This window comes from Podarcis muralis, chromosome 9, assembly GCF_964188315.1.
Source record: "Podarcis muralis chromosome 9, rPodMur119.hap1.1, whole genome shotgun sequence".
In the NCBI taxonomy this organism is placed as follows: Eukaryota; Metazoa; Chordata; class Lepidosauria; order Squamata; family Lacertidae; genus Podarcis; species Podarcis muralis.
Window position 1 is genome coordinate 80,529,157 of NC_135663.1, and position 22,270 is coordinate 80,551,426.

Genomic DNA, 22,270 nt, shown 5'->3' on the forward strand with positions numbered 1-22,270 from the left:
GGATTTTCTCCAAAGGTTGCATCTATATGCAGAAATTAACATATGCACATTTTGTGCACATTTGAGTTTTTTTGTTTTCCTTTGGGTGCTGGGACAAGGAAGCAGCCCAACTCTTACCCCAGACTCAGCTGCTTCCCCCAAAAAAGTCCAAATATGAGCCACACGGCAGATGGGACACACTGGGACAACCAAGGAAAGGGAATTTGTATTTTCGAAGACATCAGAAGGGAAGTTTTTAATGTTTGGTGTTTTATTATGCTTTTATATGTGCTGGAAGCCATCCAGAGTGGCTGGGGAAACACAGTCAGGTGGGTGGGGTATAAATAATAAAGTAATATCATCATCATCATTTGGGTCAATAACAGGGCATATAAGATACAATATAGTACATTAAAAACACTCTTAAATTCACCCGTAAATGTAGAATTAAAAGCAATATAAAATGTTCTTCGTATTTCGTATTAATTTACAAAATCCAAAGGGGGGGCAGCGGCCCTTCGCTCCCCTCCGACCCGCCTCCTGGCCCCCGAGCGTCCCCTGACGCTTCCGTCTCTCTCTGGCGCAGCTCACGCAGGCGACGCTTCGGGCATGATGGGAGTTGTAGTCCACCCACGAGTCGCGAAGCGCGGAGAAGACCCAGGCGGGCGGTCTGGCCCTTCGTCTCTATGCCCGCCCCTCTTGCTCAGTAGTGCGCAGGCGCGCGCGCCCGCCATCTTTCTCGCTTTCGGAAAGAAGCAGCGGCGGCGGCGGCGGCGGTGAGTGAGGCTGGCGGGGGCCTCGGGCGGCTCCGGGCGGCGGCGGGTCCTCGCGGCCCCTGGTGGCGGGGCGGGGGTCCGGGGGGGGCGAGGGGCCTTGGCCTGCAGGCTCCTCCGAGAGAGGCCGCCGCCCCTTCCCGGGATGACTCGGCAGGTTCCTCCGCGCTGGGCCGCAGCCCGACCGGGGCAGCTCGGGGCGGGCAGGCAGGGATGGGTTGGGCTAGATGACCCCCAGGGGTCCCTTCCAGCTCGCCTCTCATTCCAGGAGTGGCTTTCTGGCAGACTGGAGCTCAACAGATGGAGCTGTAATGGAGCTTACATGTGGGCGGCCTGCCCTGCGAGGGAGCCAGGTGGAGAGGCAGCGGTTCTGCTGTTTCTTTGTCTGTACTCTAGATCCATTTGCTGTTATTTGAAACAGTGCAGTTTTGTGGAGGTCGGGGAATAACACCCGCTCCCTCCCCCCCAAAAAAAATATTAGCAGGAGCATTTTGCCAGTTTCCCTTAATGTTTGGCTTTGAAGGGGAGAAGGATCTCTATCCTGTTTCTCTTCTAGGGGTGTTTCAGTTTAGAACACCATCCTTTTCCTTTGTCACCACCTGTGTTTCTCTGTGAGATCGTTTATGATTATGTACTCACATTTGGACGTTAACTTTGCCGAGAATAACATTTCATACACCTAAAGCTTGAAGTGGTCTTGTGCCAATGTTAAGAAAATGTTTTAAAAGTGTGGGAAGAAAGGGATGTTGCTTAGGAAAATGCTTAGGCTTGTTGTTGTTGTTTTTGATTGACATATTAACGCTTGAATTGAACTTATACAACAACTTCACAAGCTCATCGAAGAAATCTGGGAGAGAAGATCCCAGAAGACAACAGGAATGCCAAAATTATCAATCTCTTTTTAAAAAGGTGATAGAATGGATCGTGGAAACTATTGAGGCATCTCTTTATTAACTGCGGCCGGCAAAATTTTTTGCAAGGATATTAGCAAACCATCTCTTAACAATATCTGAGGCTACCCTTCCTGAATCCCAAAATGGTTTTAGGCATTCTAGGGCAGGCATCCCCAAACTCGGCCCTCCAGATGTTTTTGGGACTACAACTGCCATCATCCCTAGCTAACAGGAGGAATGATGGGAATTGTAGTCCTAAAACATCTGGAGGGCCGAGTTTGGGGGTGCCTGTTCTAGGGGACCGTGGACATGATTTTCACCACTTGACAGCTTCAAGAAAAATGCAGAGAGGAAACCATTATTGACCTGACTAAGGCCTTCAACACTGTAAATCATAATGCTTGTTTACGAAGCTATTGTACTACCAGCCTTACTGTATGCTTGTGAAACATGGGCCACTTATAAACACCATCTCCAACTCCTCAAAAGATTCCATCAGCGGTGTCTCCGAACATTTTTACACACTTGGGAAGACAGGCAAACTAATGCCAGTGTACTGGAAGAAGCAAATATCACCAGTGTCAAAGCAATGATTCTTCAACAGCAACTTTGTTCAACTGGTCATGTTGTGCGGATGCCTGATTATCGTCTTCCAAAGCAACTACTCTATTCCGAACTTAAAAATGAAAAGCGCAATGCTGGTAGTCAACAAAAGAGGTTTAAAGACTCCCTCAAGGCAAATCTAAAACAATGTAGTATTAAACTGACAACTGGGAAACATTGGCCTGCGAGTGCTGCAAAGCCTTTACCAAAGGTGTTGTGGACTTTGAAGATGCTCAAACTCAGGACGAAAGGGAGAAACGTACTAAGAGGAAGGCACGCTTGGCAAACCCTCACCGTGATCAGCTCCCGCCCAGAAACCTATGTCCCCACTGTGGAAGGAGCGTGGATCCAGAATTGGCCTCCACAGTCACAGACTCAATGTTAAAACGGTGTTCATGAAAAACAATCTTACTCGGCTACGAGTGATCACCAGAGAAGAAAGAAGAAGATACTCTCTAATTCTGTAGCTGCTTGGGGGCGGGGGCGGGTAATTCATAGTACAGTGGTAGCTTGGTTCTTGAACTTAGTCCGTTCCGGGAGTCCATTCGACTCCCGAAACCATTCGAAAACCAAGGTGTGGTTTCCGATTGGCTGCAGGAGCTTCCTGCACTCAAACGGAAGCCGATGTTGGGCTTCCGAAAAATGTTTGCAAACTGGAACACTTACTTTTGGGTTTGCGGCATTCAGGAGCCAAGCCTTTTGAGTACCAAGGTACCACTCTAAAAGCAGAACTTCCATATACCAGGGATTAAGGGAAGCGTTTCCAGGTCATGGTAGGCTGAGCATTTCTTCCCCTAGAAAATAATTACTGAATGTAGTTGGACAATATTCCCTTCTCTACTCATATATAAAAGCTTGTGCCATGATGCTACAAAATCTAAATACCAGGTTGTGCAAGGACTTTTAACTTGGTTAGGATAGCTCAGTTGGTAGAGAATGAGACTCTTAATCTCAGGATTGTGGGTTCAAGCCCCACGTTAGGCAAAATTTTATATATGGAAGTTTTATGGTGGCCTATACTTGTAATAAGGGTGGTGCTGTGGGTTAAACCACAGAGCCTAGGACTTGCTGATCAGAAGGTCGGCGGTTTGAATCCCCGCAACAGGGTGAGATCCCGTTGCTCAGTCCCAGCTCCTGCCCACCTGCAGTCTCAGCTCCTGCAGTTCGAAAGCATGTCAAGTGCAAGTAGATAAATAGGTACCGCTCCGGCAGAAAAGTAAACAGCATTTCCGTGCGTTGCTCTGGTTTGCCAGAAGTGGCTTAGTCATGCTGGCCACATGACCTGGAAGCTGTCCGTGGACAAACGCCGGCTCTATCTGCCAGTAAAGCGAGATGAGCGCCGCAATCCCAAAGTCGTCCGTGACTGGACTTAATGGTCAGGGGTCCCTTATACCGGTATTTGTAATGTCTATTAAAGGTTTGGCGAAGTAGATTCCTGCATTGCAAGGGGTTGGACTAGATGATCCCTGTGGTCCCTTCCAACTCTACAATTCTTTGATTCTATGATTCATCTGTTTCTAAAACAGTGTTTGGTAAGTGTGGGATGTCACTGGTATATGCAATTAAAGCTGCCAGTTTTCTTACTGGTCCTGGCAGTCTTTCTCTCAGAAAAGTAGCAGATGAAGCTTTTCTTGGCATGGATGAATGGTAGGAATTTCCATGAGACAGGCTTGCTTGCTGTTAAGGGCTTTGCAAAACATTCAGGAAAGCGTTGGCAATCCTGTGTGTGATCCATCTAACACCCATTTGTTTTCTTTTGCAGCATACTACAGTCTACAAGCACCATGGTGAGTTTCTGTCCTGTTTCTGTGGAAGATGGGTATATTTTAGCAATGAGGGTGGGAGCAGTTTTCAGATTACATAATGTAAGAACAGGCTGCAGAATTACACCCGTGGCCTACCTAGTCTAGTATCCTGTTTTGACAGTAGCCAACCAGATGACTATGCAAAGCCTGCCAGTAGAGTGTGAGTGCAACAGCACTTTCCACTCCTGCAGTTTTCAACAACTCGTGTAGAAGATAGCCAGTAGTAGATTGAGGCTCAAGCTGTATGAAAACAAGGTTAATGAAATGGGGGGAGGGGCTATGTTGACAGGTCCACAGATATATGCAGAATAAAAAATTTTTCACTGTTCAGAATATAAAAAATGAGGTTTTTATGAAAATCAGAAGTGTGGGCTCATGGGATTTCCATGCACTTAGAACATGAAAAACAATAGACCTATGTGCCAAGAGTGACCGCCCCTTCCTTTTTGACAACTGCTTATCTCCCAGCACTTGATGGATGGGTGGTTGCCTGCCCTTGATGAGGTTGCATTTCCTCTGAAGGAGCAGGTACACAGCTTGTGGGCACTTCTGTCGCTTGAGGCTTAAGTGGCCTTGGTGGCGCAGTGTGTCTTCCATCAGTTTTGGTTGGTGGCCTGACCACCCCTATCTAGGCAGGGACAGTCTTAACTACTGCTCTCTATGCTCTGATAACCTCTAGGCTAGATTACTGCAATACAGAGGGCTGCCTCTGAAGACTGTTCAGAAACTTCAGCTGGTGTAGAATTTGGCAGTCAGGTTGATCACTGGGGCAAGACGGTTTGAGCATATTGCACCGATCCTGGCCTGACTGCACTGGTTGCCAGTTAGTTTCAGGACCTAATTCAAAGTGCTGGTTTTGACCTATAAAACCTTAAACAGCTCTGGACTCCCATACCTCAAGGAGTACCTGGACCCTGCCATCATCATCTAAGGCCATTCTTCATGAGAGGTCTGGATGGTAGCAACACAAAAATGGGCCTTCTCTGCAGTGGTTCCCCACTTTTGGAATGCTCTCCCCAGGAAGGCTTGCCTGGCTACTTTGCTACTTATCTTTGGTATCAAGCAAAAACATCCCTCTTCTCCCAGGCCTTTGGCTTATTAAACAATCTATGGTCCTTAAAACTTGGAGGTTTTGTGAATGTTAGAATGATGTTGGATAAAAAGTTAAGTGGTTTCTAGCTATAATGCTATAAGGAATATGAAAAAATGGATTATTAATAGGTAAAGATTTAATGTTACAATATTTTAAGATTAAAGACTAGGATAAACAAAGAGGGAAAGGATTTGCTGAACTAACAAGTTAAATTGGAATACAAAAAGGGAGGTGTGAGGAGGTCTGGGAAACAAGCAAATGAAAGATAAGTGATGGAAGGATGGAATTGTTTTTTAACTATTTTTATTTTTGTATTTTTTCTTTTTTTTCCATTTTGTAATATTTTGAAAATTTCAATAAATATCTTTTTAAAAAAAACTTGGGGGTTTTGTTGTTGTTGTTATGCTATATATTTTTGTGTTTTTTATTGTAAGCCATCCTGTGATCTTGGGGTATAGGACAGTATATAGATCAGACACAGAAATTTGTGCCTCTGACATGCATTGACATGGAACCCAAAGTAGAGTTAAGGACCCCCGTTGGGTTTCAAATAGACTGTCTTTTGTGGCACAGTTCAGAAGGATAAAACTAGCAGTGGATAAGTTTAGCAGTTACCTACCCAGATGTTTTTCCCCAAGTTCTTATTTTTCCAAGTACTATGGATGTTGCAGTTTATCATTTGAACGGTTTGTAAATTAAATAATCATCTTTGCAGTCTCGAAGATATGATTCGCGAACGACAATATTTTCCCCAGAAGGTAATTGCATTGCAACATTTCAATTTCTGTCTTCATCAGCTGCTCTGATAAAAATGAAGTGATGCTGTTTCCAAGGTGGCAGTTATGGAGCTTTGTGAATGGTTCATTGGTTGTAATATTTCATTTTTACATTGCTGTAATCTGCCTTGAGAGGTTGGCTGTGTACTGAAGCATAAGGATTTGATCTCCTGGGTTGCCATAAGCAGCAACTGAAGTTCACCTGAGGATAAACTCCTGTGCACACTTACCTTGAAGTACATCTCATTGAAAACAGTGGAACTTGTTTCCCGATAAACATGCGTAGGGTAGCACTGTGAGCATAATGCATTTGAATATTAATTATCTTAACTATCAGTTTTATGGGTTGTAACCAGATGCGCCCCCCGTACTGACAGAAAGCTCTTTCATCCAGTGGACCCTTCCATCAGTGGAATGAAGCTATATTTACCCATTCTTCCAGGCCACCTCCCAGTTCTCTGGAGCAGGTTTTGAATGTTATAGTTGCAGAGGGGATAGGAAATTGGTAAAAGAACTACAACAAAAACACCCTCATTCCACTGGCAAAATTCTGCACAGAATTAAAGAGTCTTCCATCAGAATGAAGGGCACCCTTAGTTACAACCATATGCTGTTATTTTACACTAATATTATTTCTAAAAGTGGCAGTCTTTATTTATTATTCTATGTGGACTTGGTCAAAGTGGATTGGAACCAGAAATAGCTTTCTGAAAATGGAAGGATTCCTTCTGTTTGCAGAGGAGACCCCAGTCCAGCCCAGGCTCCCACAGGAGAAAGGGTGAGTCAGTGATTTCTGCCCATTCCCCTGCATCTCCCACATTTTCCAGAAAGCTGCTCTGCAGGGTCAGGGTATCCTCGTGAGAGGTGGTATTGGGGTCTGCAGAGTGGAGGAGGAAGTGGCAGAGATTGCTGAATCACTCTTTTGCCCAGCAGAGCTTCAGAGTAGAACTCTCCTTGTGGGAAGTCTGGGTTGCATGCTATATATTTTGTTCTGGACCAAAAGAATCCCTGGCTAGGACACAAATGAAAGAAATTTGATGCTTGTGTGGCTCTGGCCTAGAGTTTAAATCAGTGACTCAGCTGCCACTATTACCCCCTCAGGTCGCCTGTATCAGGTTGAATATGCCATGGAGGCCATTGGACACGCAGGCACCTGCCTGGGGATTTTAGCAAATGATGGAGTCTTGCTGGCAGCAGAAAGGCGCAACATCCACAAACTTCTGGATGAAGTATTTTTTTCAGAGAAAATATACAAACTCAATGAGTAAGTTGTATGCCCCTATGTTTTATATATTTTTTTGTTTAAAGGTGGTACGATTATAAATGTTTTGAGGAAAAGTCTCAGCTCAGTGCCCCAAATTCAATCTCTCAAATCTTCAAGTAGGGCTAGGAAGAGACCTGTCTGAAATGTGGAGGCTACTGTCAGTTAATGTAGAAAATACTGAGCTAGATGGACCAGTGATGTGACTCCATATAAGGCAGCTCCCTATTTTTCTGCAAGTTCAGGTTATGAGGTATCGACGTCTTTGATTCCCTGCCTTTTTCAACTTCCATTTACAGGTGTCTCTTTCAGGGCTGCTGCCATAGCAACATTTTTCTCCTAGCAGAAATAACATTCCTTTTCTGTAGTGAGTTGATGTATAACTTTGCCATCAATTTCTATGCATTCAGAAACATTCAATAGCATTCCTATATTTCAGCAACAAAATATTCTGTATTTGATTTCTCTATAGTTCTTGCCATTCCTCTTCTAGGCATCAGTAGTAGGAGCCATAACTCTCCCCTGGACTGTTAAGGAATATTTTACCATATCAACAAATTAACTTAATGTTTATTTGGTTTAGGCTCCATACCAATTTAGGCTACCCTTTCTTTTCCTAAATCCAATCCTTAAATTACTTACTTTGTTTTCCTTCTGCTGAAACAATAGCTATCATGTAACCCTCTTAAATTCAGCAAGAAAAACATTTAGTAAAAACAGGTTAGAACTATTGAGACACAAAGTACTTTTTGTCAAGAAAGCAGATACAGCAAAACTTTTTTTAATACCTCTAGCAGCTGTTTCCAGTTAATTTTCTAGGACAGTGCTCTCCTACCTTCCTACCTTTCTGCTCTCCTACCTTCCTACCTTTCAGTGCTCTCCTACCTTCCTACCTATTTCCTACCTTCCAGTTTACCCTTTCTGCCTTTGTTTCTGTGTTGAAATTTTGGCAGGTGAAGCGTTTCTGTCTGGTACTTCTCGCTTGTTTGCAGTGCATCTTCTCAAGTGTACCCTCCTGTGCACCCTATCGGATGCTGAATCTGTCTCTATACGTCCACCTATTTTTGTTGTTATCCAGTAAGAGCACCCACCCAATTCCTATGCCTCCCCATCCATTGCTTCATGCATCTCTGGGTGGGCAGGTGCCCTTACTTTGGGATGATCCATATCTGGACTTCCCAAGTGTATGGTTTTTTGTTATCTTCTTACAAATGTTTGTGAGCGGTGTCAGTATTGTTGAAAAATATTTGATGTGACCAGAGGAGAGAAAATTGTTTATCTACTTGTTTTCAAAAGTCCAGCTGTGTGTTTCATTATGATAATTTGTGGATTAGTTTTGATGACATAGAAGCAGACGCACTGTGTTAATACAAGTCATTTGATAAACCCATATAACCAGCAAACTGTTTCAAGTAATGACTATGTGCAGTGAAGATATAGGCTTGGAGCTAAGTGTGCTATGGTGTTATGAAATAGTGCCTCTGCTTTATAAAATGGTACGTGAAGCTCACAGTCAAACACAATGATCTTCTATATTCCAGGGATATGGCTTGCAGTGTGGCTGGCATAACTTCAGATGCCAATGTGCTAACAAATGAACTGAGGCTGATTGCACAAAGGTACGTTTGTTTGTTTGTTTGTTTGTTTGTGTGTTTGCATTCTTCTGCTCTGCCTTTCCACCTGTCCAGGGCTGCCAGCAACAACCTTCAAGCACAATACAGGCATACAAGTTATCACTAAATCGATAGTAACCTTTAAAGCACAGTGCAGTGACAATGAACCCTGTCTGTTAAAATGTACAGCTAACTATCAAAAACCTGACTAAATAAATACTTTTAAGTTGATACCTAAATGACAATGCAGGCAGGAGAGAGTAGTAAAATCACAAGAATGGTTGGAATCTTTAAAAGACAAATTCATGACAACTGATGTTAGGCTTGGAACCTAAAGTCCAGCAGTATTACAAAATCACCAGACATACTTGTTTTCTTCTTGTATCAAAAGATGTTATTAATATGTAAATTCTGAAATAAAGACAGTATTTATAAGGATGTGTGACTTTAGATTTCAGACTTGCTGTCTAAAATTAAATGGAAGTATTTCCATGTTCAAAGGAGCCGATTGTTTAGACCAGCCTTTTTCAATCTTGGGTTCCTAGATGTCGTTGGACTACAACTCCCTTCATCCCTGATCACTGGCTATGCTGGATGGGACGGATGGGAGTTGTAGTCCAGCAGCCTCTAGGAACCCAAGATTGAGAAAGGCTAGTTCAGAATGTACAACTCCTCCCCCCAAAGTTCTGTAGTTAGATCCTAATCAAACCTATCATAAGTAAATCTTACTGTATTTAGTGAGATTTCCTTCCTGTTAGTCTTTCGTCTTTAGCCATAGTCTGCAGAGATTAAGCAATCTCTTGATGGTGCCTTACTTTAAAGTTTAAAGCATATGAGGTGATACCCAGTCTTGTGCACAGGGACTTCCCCCTTCCTCTCCTTTCACCTGCTCTAGGGTGTAATCATGTAAAGGTAAAGGACCCCTGACAACTGTCCAGTCCAGTCGCGAGCGATTCTGGGGTTGCGGCGCTCATCTCACTTTACTGGCCAAGGGAGCTGATGTTTGTCCGCAGACCACAGTGCCACCCGCGTCCCACTCTAGGAGGTACCACCTTGCAGATCTGCTCTAGGGTGTACCGCTGCACTCTAGAGCAGATTTGAGAGACATGCAGGAGGGAGGAGAGGAAGGGGGAAGTCCCCTTGTGCCATCAGAAGTCTGTTCTGCTTGCAGAAGGGTATTGCAGGTGATATTCAATTGTATTCCAGACACTTAAACATGTTTAAATTGCTTCGTAAAACCAGTGGGATGAGTTTTTTGCTTTGACTTGATCATGACCATTGACCAAAATCCCAGGAAAAGCTGCCTGATTTGGGGAGGGACTGAGCTGCCCTTAAAGCAAGGGTCAATTGCATGCCTTGTTAGAAATCTTTAAAAATAGAATAGTTAAAGAGTATCTAATCACACCTCAGACAGAGCAGAACAATCTGTCCTCTCAGTGACTTTTTTTTTTTTGCTAAGACAGCAAGATATGTATCCACTTTGAAATTGGACAGTGAAAGTGGTTTGATTACCTTTTTCCCCCTTCTTTCTGTGCTCCCCAATTTTTCTTTGTTTCAGCTTCCATTAAATAAAAAAGACAAAAGATAAGAGTGGCTGTACTCTAATTTGCAATCCTACTTCAACTGCTCTGTGACCCAGTTTAGGGTCCCAACGGATCAGCTACAGAATGCTGACTTGGCTTTTGAATTAAGTTATTTTAAGTAGCTTAGCAATCCTGCCTGCCTACAAATATTTGGATTTTCTTCAATCCTTTTAATTTATATCATTAAAAGTAATGATATAAAGGCATTGATGTGGATTTAGAGCAGGAATGGGGACTTTTTTTCATTTTCTGGGCAACCTTTTGAGGGCCAGGGGCCAGTGGTGGGCAGGGGAATGAATGTACAACAGATTGAGGATGCAAAGCCATTCATAGTACAAAACCAAGAAGAGTTCTGGGGGCCAGATAGAGAGCCCCAGAGGACTGCTTTTGGCCCCTGAGGCTCCTCACCCCTATTCTAATGAGTCTTATAGGAGCTTTGGAATTGTAGATTTAGCACTGTGTCTTTCCTAAGCTGGGTTTTTGTGTGCAGCACTCCCCACCTGTACTGTTTAACAATCCCAGTGCAGCTTGATGTAGGTCCTCCAGGCTGTAGTGAAGCAGGCCCTATGGCAGATGCTTGAAGGAAAGGTGAAAGGGATCAAAACAAGACGGAGAAGACCAGTCTCTCCAGTCATCAGGGGGGGGGGTGTTGGAATTTTTGTTTTCAAGCATGTCAATCTGCTGGGGTCTGAAAGTAAAACTTAAACATGGTGCTTATTTGTAGCTGATTTGTGCAATTTCTATAGTGATTTTTTATAAAAAAAATATTTATTTGATAATATTTTACCCTGATGCTGTAAGAGTTGTTCCAGGTAGCTTCAGAAGTAGACAGGAAACCATTAATCATTGCACCTGGTGCATTAGCACATTCAAGAGGTCCATATGGTGGAATGCTCTCCCCAGGGAGACTTGCTGGTGCCTTTGTTACATATCTTTAGGCACCAGGTAAAAACATTCCTCTTCTCCCTGGCCTTTGGCTAATTAAATAATATGTGGCCTTTTAAGGTGGGGTGTGGGATTGTTTTGGTTTGTTACTATGTTATGTATTTTTGTGTTTTTCTATTGTAAACTGCTCTATGATCCTCGGATGTAGTGTGGTTTAGGAATTTAATAACATGGTTGTAAATATTGTGCCAATTGTTCTAGGTATCTGTTGCAGTATCAAGAACCAATTCCTTGTGAGCAGTTGGTAACAGCCCTGTGTGATATCAAGCAAGCTTATACACAATTTGGAGGTAACATATTTACCTTTAAAGTGGCAAATAAAAGTAACTTGGAATACAGAGATCTGTCCTAAAAGTTAGATTCCTAGCCAAGTACAGGAAATCACCACTTCCAACACCAATAATCTAATTCATGGGTAGGCAAACTAAGGCCCAGGGGCCGGTTCCAGCCCAATCACCTTCTAAATCCGGCCCACAGATGGTCCGGGAATCAGTGTGTTTTTACATGAGTAGAATGTGTCCTTTTATTTAAAATGCATCTCTGGGTTATTTGTGGGGCATAGGAATTTGTTCTTTTTTCTTCTTCAAAATATAGTCCGGGCCCCCCACAAGGTCTGAGGGACAGTGGACCGGCCCCCTGCTGAAAAAGTTTGCTGATTTAATTATTGCTGCTGGGCTGTAAGCAGCTGGCTCTAATTCTGCTGGCATAGATTGAGCCCAGAGTCAGACTGAAAAATTGACTTTGAGGCAGAGCTCCTTGGAAAGGTGCACTCACCTTCCCTGTGTTTGGTGGGAGGCTTCTTCAAGTGGTGAATTGCTCCAGTGGTGCTTGAATCGCTTGAGATGGCAGGTCAGTCTGGTGTAGTTTAATTAACCAGCAGAACAAATTGTATTTTGGTCCTCTGAATTCTCTCTTTGGGGTATAGATGACATGGATCTTTTATTATTAATTTGCCTCTGCTTTTTAATTAAGAAATCTGCCTGTTGACTATTGCAAGGCTTGAACGGAGTTGTTTGTTGTGTCTGATTTTCCAAAATGCATTTCAGGTTTTTGTCTTAAATAAATATTTACTTCAAAATAAAACAAGTTTTTTGGGGGGTGGGGTGGGGGAATCAGTCCTTAATCACTCTGTATATGTTTTGCAGTTACTTATGCTTGTGTGTTGACTCTTTCAAAGAAACATAAGGGGGAAACTGCATGAGGGCAGGCTGACAAAAATAGGTCTCTGGCATCCTTGTTCTTCCACACATCTTGGAAAGAAACTGTGGGGGTGAGGCAGTATTGGAGCTTATCTTAAGCAGCAGAAGTTCTGAACAAGCTACTAAATCCTAGTTCATAGAAAAAGGATTTTGCATTCGTCTTGGCTTTTCCCCTTTTGAAGTGGGACTCTTGGCAAATTGTGCTTCTTAATTTAAATCACTCATAACCTTGTGTTTTAACAGGAAAGCGTCCTTTTGGAGTTTCACTGCTGTACATTGGCTGGGATAAGCATTATGGATTTCAGCTCTATCAGAGTGATCCTAGTGGGAACTACGGGGGATGGAAAGCCACCTGCATTGGAAACAACAGTGCTGTAAGTTTGTCATCTTTCATGCTAAATTCCTTCTTTCGTATTCTTGAACATAACTTTTTTGCAAATAGAGCATCCAGCAGTAAGGTCTTTGCTGAGTATCCGCTAGCAGGCTTTGACGCTTCCCGTCTTACATAAAGGCACAGCAGAACTGCAGTGTCATCTTTTATGTTCCTTAACAGGCAGCTGTGTCAATGTTAAAGCAAGACTACAAAGAGGGAGAAATGACCTTGAAATCCGCCCTTGCCTTGGCTGTCAAAGTCCTGAACAAAACCATGGATGTCAGTAAACTCTCTGCAGAGAAAGGTGAGCCGTAATGCGTCTTTTCTTGTGAGGCATTAAGATGCCATCACAAGAGGTTTTGGCCTTCGCTCTGGGAAGTGTGTATCTGTTTAATAAATGCTACAGTTGGCAGTGTTTTGCTAATGCTCTGTATGTTTGACATATTAAATAATTTAATCTGTCAGCATCATCCATAATGATTTTCCCCTGTCTTAATATGAGTAGCATGACAATGCCTAATAGCTGGTGGTGGCAGTGGTTGCATTTCCTTCCACATATGTCCCAAGATGATGTACAAAATATAATAAAGCCTGCTTAAATAGTTACATAGGAGACGTAGAAAGCTTCCTTACACAGAGTCGAGCTGCTGGTTCATCCAACTGCATTGATTGGGTTGCAGGCAGGAGTCTCTCCCAGCCCAACCTGGAGATGCTGGGGATGGAGTCTGCGGCCTTCTGCATGCCAAGCAGATGCTCTGCCCCGGAGCCATGAGCCTGAGCCTTCCCCAAAACACTCCGCAGTTTTCCTATGGGGAAAACAGATCTTTAAAGAAAATTCAGGATTGCAAGGATTCTGACATGCTCAGTGTTTTGTTAGTGAAAATTTTATGTTGTGAACAGCCCTGTGATGTTTGGATGAATGGCGGTATACAAATTTCATAAAAATAAAGACGAGGAACTTCCATTATCTGCTGAAGTGTCATAAAACCTTCTATCTTTATCTTGTACTTCAGTGTTTTCTGTTGGCACTGGAGAGAAGCCACAGTTAAGACATTTGCTCTAGTTTGGTGAATTTTTAAAACAGAGGACGGATGTTGACTAATTGCCAGTTTAATCATTTAAGGCAGTCCTTTCATATGTCAGTCATACAAATTGACAATATTTTTTGTAGGGGCGACTTGTACCTTCTTCCTTTGGCTGACTCAATTCAAAAGAAGCCTTGGATATTCAAATGTATCATTTATATTTTTCATGTTTCAGTTGAGATTGCAACCCTGACAAGAGAGAATGGAAAGACAGTAATAAGAGTTTTAAAGCAAAAAGAAGTGGAAGTGTTGATAAAGAAGCATGAAGAGGAAGAAGCCAAAGCAGAGCGTGAAAAGAAAGACAAAGAGCAGAAAGAAAAAGATAAATAACTTAAGCACTTTGAAGTGGGGGAAATGGGCGTTTTTCGATGCACAAATACAGGTCTTACTGGTGGAGTGAAGAAGCTAGTAATGCTGTTTATTGAATCGGGTCCTTTTGTACCAGTAAAATGCGTTGCCCACTTCTTCAGAGAATTATAATTTCTTGGTTCTACTCATCTTTGTTTTTTATTACTTAATAAAACAATACTGTTAAAGTTTGATTGCATCTCTGTTACGTCTAATATACCACTCGTTGAAGCAAACATCTTGGTTTGAAAAATATGGCAGCTTGGAATTGAAGTCAATAGGACCCATAAGATATTTTGCCTCTTATTTGTAGTCATGATGGGGAGGAAGAAAAATGAGGTCTCTGAAATACATTTGTTAGATCTCTTATCCTTCACAGATGGCTAAAGCACAGAAGAAAAATAAGCTCCTTACTACCCAAAATCACATTTAATGCACGTCTTGCCCAAGGCAATAATCTTTTGTATTCTCTTAAATTACTCTATGAAGTGATTTAGAAATCCCAGAACGCAATAAATGAGCAATGAATGATGTTTTGTATAATGCATAGCTCCAGGTTATTTTTAGGATGAGTCTGCTAACTAAGAAAAAAAACCAATAAATCATGGATGCTTAAATATTTTAGAAATGTGTCTCCTGGATGCATGGTTTGGTTCTGAGTTTGTCAGCAGGTAAAATGACATTTGGTCAAAAATGGCTAAGAGTGCAATCCTTTTACATATTTACTCAGAATTAAGTCCCATTGAGTTGAATGGAGTTACTCCCAGGTAAGTGTATATAGGGTTGCCACCTCAACCTCTTTAGCACTTAACTAGAAGCAAAATGCATTTGAAATGGTAATTGCTTACTACTACAGATGTTGGCTCATGTTGTCCACAGTACTCTGTGTCCAGCAAATTGGTGATTTGTCCAAAGATTCTTGTAAATAACATTTTTGCCTCCCCTTGTGAGGAATTGTGGTGTAAGCTTTCCCCAGATCGCTTTTAGACATGAACAATAGATTGTAAAGGCAAACAATCAAATCAGTTGAGGCCAGTGAAGTTACCTCTTCATTCAAGGAAACAAACCACGGCTTCGGCCTGGTAGTCTCAGCAACAATTTCCAGGAGGTCCTGCTCAGATGAAGCAGTTGCGAGGCCTGAAGGTCCCTGCTTTCCCAATGCCCACTAGGACTCCTCTCCAGGGTCTTTCCCATGCAGTCTGCACACAACCTCCCTCTGCTCTGTCTGTTTCATTTCTCTGGGAGGGAGAGGAGCTGGTTGCAGCAGGAGGGGGAGACTCCCTGGCCTCTTGCGGCTCACTAAACCCTTTCACCTCTTCTGCTTCTGGCACCCCCTCCCAGTCTGCTGCTCCCTCTGACCACTCTCGTCTTCCCACCGCCAGTCCCTGGCTCTGAGTCGCCTTCCCCAGGGCGCCTCCCTAGCTGGTTCCCCGACTGGTGCTTCCCATCACTCCTCTGCGTCCAGCCAGTCCATGAGATCCTATGATTAAGATTCAAATCAAATCTCTTTCTTGCGGTCCATAGACCCACAAAACAGTTTCAAAATAAGATACAGTTAAAACAGCCAAACAGGTGAAAGAGACCGAGGTGGTCATTTTGTTATGTCTAGAACATGATGGTCTTTGTTTCTTGTGACCTCCGAAAGAAACTTTGCCACGGCCAGTGTAATGTCATTTGACTATCCTCCAGAAGGTATTTAATATGGGAGGCTTCAGATTTTCCCGGCAAATTTGCTAGTAAGGGTTTGATCAGTTGATCCCTTGCTTGCTCATACTGCCCACAATGCAGTAGGATATGCTTCATGCAATCGGCGTCCTGAGAACATAAACAAAGCCTTTTCTGGTGATTAAGATTAGCTATACTTCTAAATGAGCGGTCCAAGTTCCTGAAAGTACATGCAGCATATTTGAATACTGCTACAAAACGTAATGATACAATTTCACTTCTGCCATTCCTATAAGGGTTGTGTGAACAGTGGCTGCAAGTACAGAACTGTCTATAGAATTTTTCATTCGGCTAAGAATCTCCATGTATATATAGAAAAAGTTAGTTTGAAGAACCTTAACTTTCTTTGCACCTCCATGTTAATAGATCTCACTAGCTTAGCCTGTGGATGCATGCCATAGTTGCACCCGCTACCAGTGTGGGAAGCATCTGCACATGGAGGCACTAATGCACACAAAATGCACTTCCGCCTGAACCAATTGTATCTCAGTTGCAGCTCCGCTCCCCAGGTAATCGCATTGCTGGTTACATCAGGTGAACCATCCTGAAGAGTTACTAACTTGGTCAGGGGAAGGGCACGATCGCAGAGTGAATGTGCCCTTCCTCTGACCAAGTTAATAACTCTTCAGGATAGTTGATCACAAACTTGCCAGGGGGAGGCAGGGCCAAGGGCAAAAGTTAACTTCTGGTAAATTCCCCTTCCCTAATGTAGAGTCTACTTTCCAGTTCAATATTTTAAATATTTTATTTTTCTATTTGCAGAAGTTTAAAGAAAGATTGGCATTGAAAGCCTTTCCGGGTTATTGACAAGTATCTCGCCATGTTCCTATTTTTAGTCGTGGGGTGACATCTGGAGCACTCCTGGAAATGTACCCTTGTAACCTGAAAGCACATGAATCTAAATAGCATAAATTCTTTTTTGAGCCAGTGTGGTGTAGTGGTTAAGAGCGGTAGTCTCGTAATCTGGTGAACCGGGTTCGTGTCTCCGCTCCTCCACATGCAGCTGCTGGGTGACCTTGGGCCAGTCACACTTCTTTGAAGTCTCTCAGCCCCACTCACCTCACAGAGTGTTTGTTGTGGGGGAGGAAGGGAAAGGAGAATGTCAGCCGCTTTGAAACTCCTGAAGGGGAGTGAAAGGCGGGATATCAAATCCAAACTCTTCTTCTTCTCTTCTTTGTCCATTCAGGCCAATTCCCTAATCAACTGAGCTGAATCAATTTTTTTGATCAGGCACAAAACCGTCTTATGCATGACCCCTCAGAAGTAAGTTCTATCAGACTGCCAGATAACTGTACAGAATTTCAGCCATAAATATCCATTAAAACTTTTCAGTGGTTATTCTTTCAAGTTTTAATTGCTTTAGTGCCCTTAAATAATTTGTCCTTCCTGGAAAAGAATTAACTGGAGTCTTATGACTAAATGGTAATTTCAAGTTCCTTGCATTTAATCTGTTAAAAAGGTTAAACCAACTTCACAAGAGTTGCGGGGGGGGGGGGGAGACTTTTGCTAGATCAAACGAACAATCATCCTGGGGTTTTTTAATCAGTAAAACATCACTTTGTTTAAAAAGTAAAGACAACAGCCTGAGCTGCTACCTTCACGCCCCGCTTCTGCAGTTCCCAGAACAGTTTGGCAATCTACAGTGGGACACTGGAGACTGCAATGCAAGGATAGGGAAAAAGTGGCCCTCCCACTCTTGTTAGACTACAGTTTCCATCACCCTTACTGATCATGCTGGCTGGAGCTGTGGGAGCCCAACATTGAGATAGCTGTGCATACTTTTGTGTTCTAGATGGACCCTGGCTTCATTGATCAGGGATATTTTTATATTTTGTTTTTTAGTTATATTGAAAGTTGCAAGACGAAGAAGAAGAAGAAGAAGAAGAGGAGTAGTTTGGATTTGATATCCCGCCTTTCACTCCCTTTAAGAAGTCTCAAAGCGGCTAACATTCTCCTTTCCCTTCCTCCCCCACAACAAACACTCTGTGAGGTGAGTGGGGCTGAGAGACTTCAGAGAAGTGTGACTGGCCCAAGGTCACCCAGCAGCTGCATGTGGAGGAGCGGAGACGCGAACCCGGTTCTCCAGATTACGAGACTACACCACACTGGCTCTCAGCCGTGTGAGGAATGGTTGAGGGTGTTGGATATGCTTTGCTTGGAGAAGAGAAGGATGAGCAGTGATATGATGGTCATCTTCAAATACTTGAAGGGCTCTCACCTCGAAGATGGCCAAGCTTGCTTTCTGTTGCTCAGAGGGTGGGATTCAATGGATTCAAATGACAAGAAAGGAGATTCTGACTAAACATGGTAAGAGTTGTTCAACAGTGGAATGGACTCCAGGTGGTTGTCAGGGAACTGCCATCGGAGCCTGAGGGAGAGGGAGGGCTCCAGAGGGGTTCCGGAGAGCGTCCCGGGAGGGAGAGAAGCAGCACATCTTCTGGGGATGGTAATCAGCGTAGCACCAGTGGAGAAGGGGGGCAGATGGGGGAATCGGCGAGGAGGCTCCACGACTCCTCGCCGGGGACCAGCGGGGAGAGCACGGGTCCTCCGCTGCCCACACCCTCCCTGCGCAGAAGGCTTCCGCGCAGGGAGACTAGGCGGAGACTAGGCGTCAAAGAGCTTCTTTGCTGGAAGAAGTTCAAGAAACGCCCACTGACGGATTCTGCCAGTGATTGAGACAGCCACGGGCGAGTGGCTGTCCAGACAGAAAGGGTTCACCCAGGCAACCCAGCCAGGTGTGGCGACGATTTACGCACAAGCAACCCCTAGAACCATTACAGTGGTGGACTCTCCTTCCTTGGAGGCTTCTAAGTAGAGGTTGCATGGCCACCTCTCAGGGATTCTTCTTCAGCTGTGATTCCTGTATTGCAGGGGGTCGGACTATATGGCCCTGGGGGCCTCTTCCAACTCTATAATAATCCTATCCTCAGTTCCCTGGGAATGAGCCCCACTGAACTCGGTGGGATTTATTTTTTAGTAGACATGAATACGATTTCACTGGATCACATTTTTTGGCTTGAGTATTTATAAACTGAGAATCATAGATTTGGGAGGGAGGGACCTCAAGTGTGCGGCCCCTGTCAGTGCAGGGAATCCACACTACAATATCCCTCACGGGTGCCCCCCCCCAGCCTCTGCTTAAAACCTATAATGAAGGAAAGCCCCCACCTTCCAGGGAGTCTGTTCTACTGTCAACCAAGTGGACCATCTGGAAATTTTTTCTAATGTTCAGTTTAAATCCTTTTTATTGTAATTTGAGCCTACTGATTTGGGTCCTACCCTTTGGAGTGACAGAAAATAAATTCTTCACAGTGTGAAGTAGTTTAAATGTTTTGCACCATCTTTGCTGTAATTAAAATTCATCTATATGTAGAAAAGACAGACCAAAAAACAAAACCAACCTCACAAATTAAGTCGATTTCACTGTCCAGTACGTACCAAAGGAAACTGCTGCAGCAAAATGGAGGCTGTGTTTGAGGTTCTTGGGTACAAAAGGTGACCTGACAAAAAGATGTTTAGCTATGATCAGTGCTTTTTTCTTAAAAAATGTTGAGGGGTACTCTCATTTTTACTCAAGAAAATCACCATTTTATAGTTCAAATCGGGAAATAAATATAGTAAATGAACAAAAGTACAAAGAGTCACAAAGTGTTTAGGGGTATGCTTGCCCCCCAGAAAAAAACATTGGCTACGTGTTGCTGTGATGTACTGCTAGTTAGGGCAGCGGCATCTTTGTGGAATTAGAAGGACATGGGAGACAGGACAAAATGCTTCCAGCTAAAGGCATAAAGCTGTTAATAATTCACTAAGGGAGTAAGGCAAGGTGTGTTTCCCTAGGCGAGAAAGCCACAGCCGTGAAGAGTGGGTAAGGACACTTATTTCAGAGCAACCCACATCAGCACAAATCCACTGAAGGTACATGGCAGGGCAGGGCAGGGCCGGATTTAAGGTGGTGCAGGACCTCTGAGCCAAGGGGACTCACAACAACAGCAACAACAACATACTACCTAAAGGGTATATTTATGGAGGTGTCTACTCAAAGCTTGGGGGTTCCAGATTTTGTCCTCATTCAGGACACGATATTACCAAAGTCCGCCACTGGGCAGGAGATTAATACTTTATTCAGAATAATGGGCTAAATCGTGCCCCCAAGCTCCACCCCAATGTTATATGATTGGCAGGTGGGTGGCTTCACCCACTGGTGGAGGAAGAGGAGTGGGGGGGGAGCGCACCGCCCCCAGCAGCGCGATCCCAGTAGGGTGCCATCGCAGCTGCCTCCCCGCCCCCAAGACACACGCCAGCCTCTCTTGGCCTGCAAGAGATGGGGGTGCTAATCGTGTGATCCTCTAGGCAGACCAATAGTGTGGCCTAGTATAACATAGCTGGTTTCACGAAAATATATAATCATTTGTCATAACACCTAGAAAAAGGAAAGCAAGGGTCAAGAATCTCCAAGTTGTGCACACAGGGAAAGTTCTAGATGTTTGACCTAATAAATTACAGTAATGGTAAAGAATAGAGCTGAAAAAGCTTTCAATGGATATGCTAATTTATGCCAATTAAGATTGCAGCAGGCCATTAGATCCACTTGGTGATAAAAATAGTGCCATAAATCTGGAACAACAGAGCCGATTCAGGAAATGGTTGGCTCCACAAATAAAGCTTGATTGCTGAATGCAATTTGATGGCAGCACTAGAACACATTTTTTTTGCTATCGGAAGAAAATACATTGTTGTTGTTGTTTAGTCGTTTAGTCGTGTCCGACTCTTCGTGACCCCATGGACCAGAGCACGCCAGGCACCTCTGTCCTCCACTACCTCCCGCAGTTTGGTCAAACTCATGCTGGTAACCTCGAAAACACTATCCAACCATCTCGTCCTCTGTCGCCCCCTTCTCCTTGTGCCCTCCATCTTTCCCAGCATCAGTGTCTTCTCCAGGGACTCTTCTCTTCTCATGAGGTGGCCAAAGTACTGGAGCCTCAGCTTCACGATCTGTCCTTCCAGTGAGCACTCAGGGCTGATTTCCTTGAGAATGGATGCGTTTGATCTTCTTGCAGTCCATGGGACTCTCAAGAGTCTTCTCCAGCACCATAATTCAAAAGCATCAATTCTTCGGCGATCAGCCTTCTTTATGGTCCAGCTCTCACTTCCATACATCACTACTGGGAAAACCATGGCTTTAACTATACGGACCTTTGTTGGCAGGGTGACGTCTCTACTTATCAAGATGCTGTCTAGGCCTGTCATTGCCCTTCTCCCAAGAAGCAGGCGTCTTTTAATTTCGTGGCTGCTGTCACCATCTGCAGTGATCATGCAGCCCAAGAAAGTAAAATCTCTCACTGCCTCCATTTCTTCCCCTTCTATTTGCCAGGAGGTGATGGGCCCAGTGGCCATGATCTTCGTTTTTTTGATGTTGAGCTTCAGACCATATTTTGCACTCTCCTCTTTCACCCTCATTAAAAGGTTCTTTAATTCCTCCTCACTTTCTGCCATCAAGGTTGTGTCATCTGCATATCTGAGGTTGTTGATATTTCTTCCGGCAATCTTAATTCCAGCTTGGGATTCATCCAGCCCAGCCTTTCGCATGATGTATTCTGCATATAAATTAAATAAGCAGGGAGACAAAATACAGCCTTGTCGTACTCCTTTCCCAATTTTGAACCAATCAGTTGTTCCATATCCAGTTCTAACTGTAGCTTCTTGTCCCACATAGAGATTTCTCAGGAGACAGATGAGGTGATCAGGCACTCCCATTTCTTTAAGAACTTGCCATAGTTTGCTGTGGTCGACACAGTCAAAGGCTTTTGCATAGTCAATGAAGCAGAAGTAGATGTCTTTCTGGAACTCTCTAGCTTTCTCCATAATCCAGCGCATGTTTGCAATTTGGTCTCTGGTTCCTCTGCCTCTTCTAAATCCAGCTTGCACTTCTGGGAGTTCTCGATCCACATACTGCTTGAGCCTTCCTTGTAGAATTTTAAGCATAACCTTGCTAGCGTGTGAAATGAGTGCAATTGTGCGGTAGTTGGAGCATTCTTTGGCACTGCCCTTCTTTGGGATTGGGATGTAGACTGATCTTCTCCAATCTTCTGGCCACTGCTGAGTTTTCCAAATTTGCTGGCATATTGAGTGTAGCACCTTAATAGCATCTTCTTTTAAAATTTTAAATAGTTCAGCTGGAATACCATCACTTCCACTGGCCTTGTTATTTGCAGTGCT

General features: G+C 43.7%; 1 protein-coding gene and 1 long non-coding RNA gene across 5 annotated transcripts in view; both read left to right on the forward strand.

Moving 5' to 3' along the window:
- PSMA4 (proteasome 20S subunit alpha 4) overlaps window positions 1-14,523 on the forward strand; it is a 132,946-nt gene extending 118,423 nt beyond the window's left edge. Inside the window, exons 1-9 of one of the 4 annotated variants that reach the window (XM_028743751.2) lie at window positions 574-755; window positions 4,011-4,035; window positions 5,862-5,904; window positions 7,024-7,186; window positions 8,725-8,802; window positions 11,526-11,614; window positions 12,767-12,897; window positions 13,077-13,200; window positions 14,157-14,523. In XM_028743751.2, the coding sequence (XP_028599584.2) occupies window positions 589-755; window positions 4,011-4,035; window positions 5,862-5,904; window positions 7,024-7,186; window positions 8,725-8,802; window positions 11,526-11,614; window positions 12,767-12,897; window positions 13,077-13,200; window positions 14,157-14,311 (975 nt within the window). In that variant the 5' untranslated portion in view covers window positions 574-588 and the 3' untranslated portion in view covers window positions 14,312-14,523. Of the gene's footprint in view, window positions 1-573; window positions 756-1,579; window positions 1,662-4,010; window positions 4,036-5,861; window positions 5,905-7,023; window positions 7,187-8,724; window positions 8,803-11,525; window positions 11,615-12,766; window positions 12,898-13,076; window positions 13,201-14,156 lie in introns of those variants that run through there. The other 3 variants (XM_028743752.2, XM_077934553.1, XM_077934554.1) reach the window with 3 other exon arrangements.
- A 2,705-nt stretch (window positions 14,524-17,228) lies between these two features.
- On the forward strand, window positions 17,229-19,467 carry LOC144328912 (uncharacterized). The gene is made up of 2 exons (XR_013394302.1): window positions 17,229-17,317; window positions 17,897-19,467. It is a non-coding gene; the product is annotated as an uncharacterized LOC144328912 (long non-coding RNA).
- The last annotated feature ends 2,803 nt before the right edge of the window (window positions 19,468-22,270 follow it).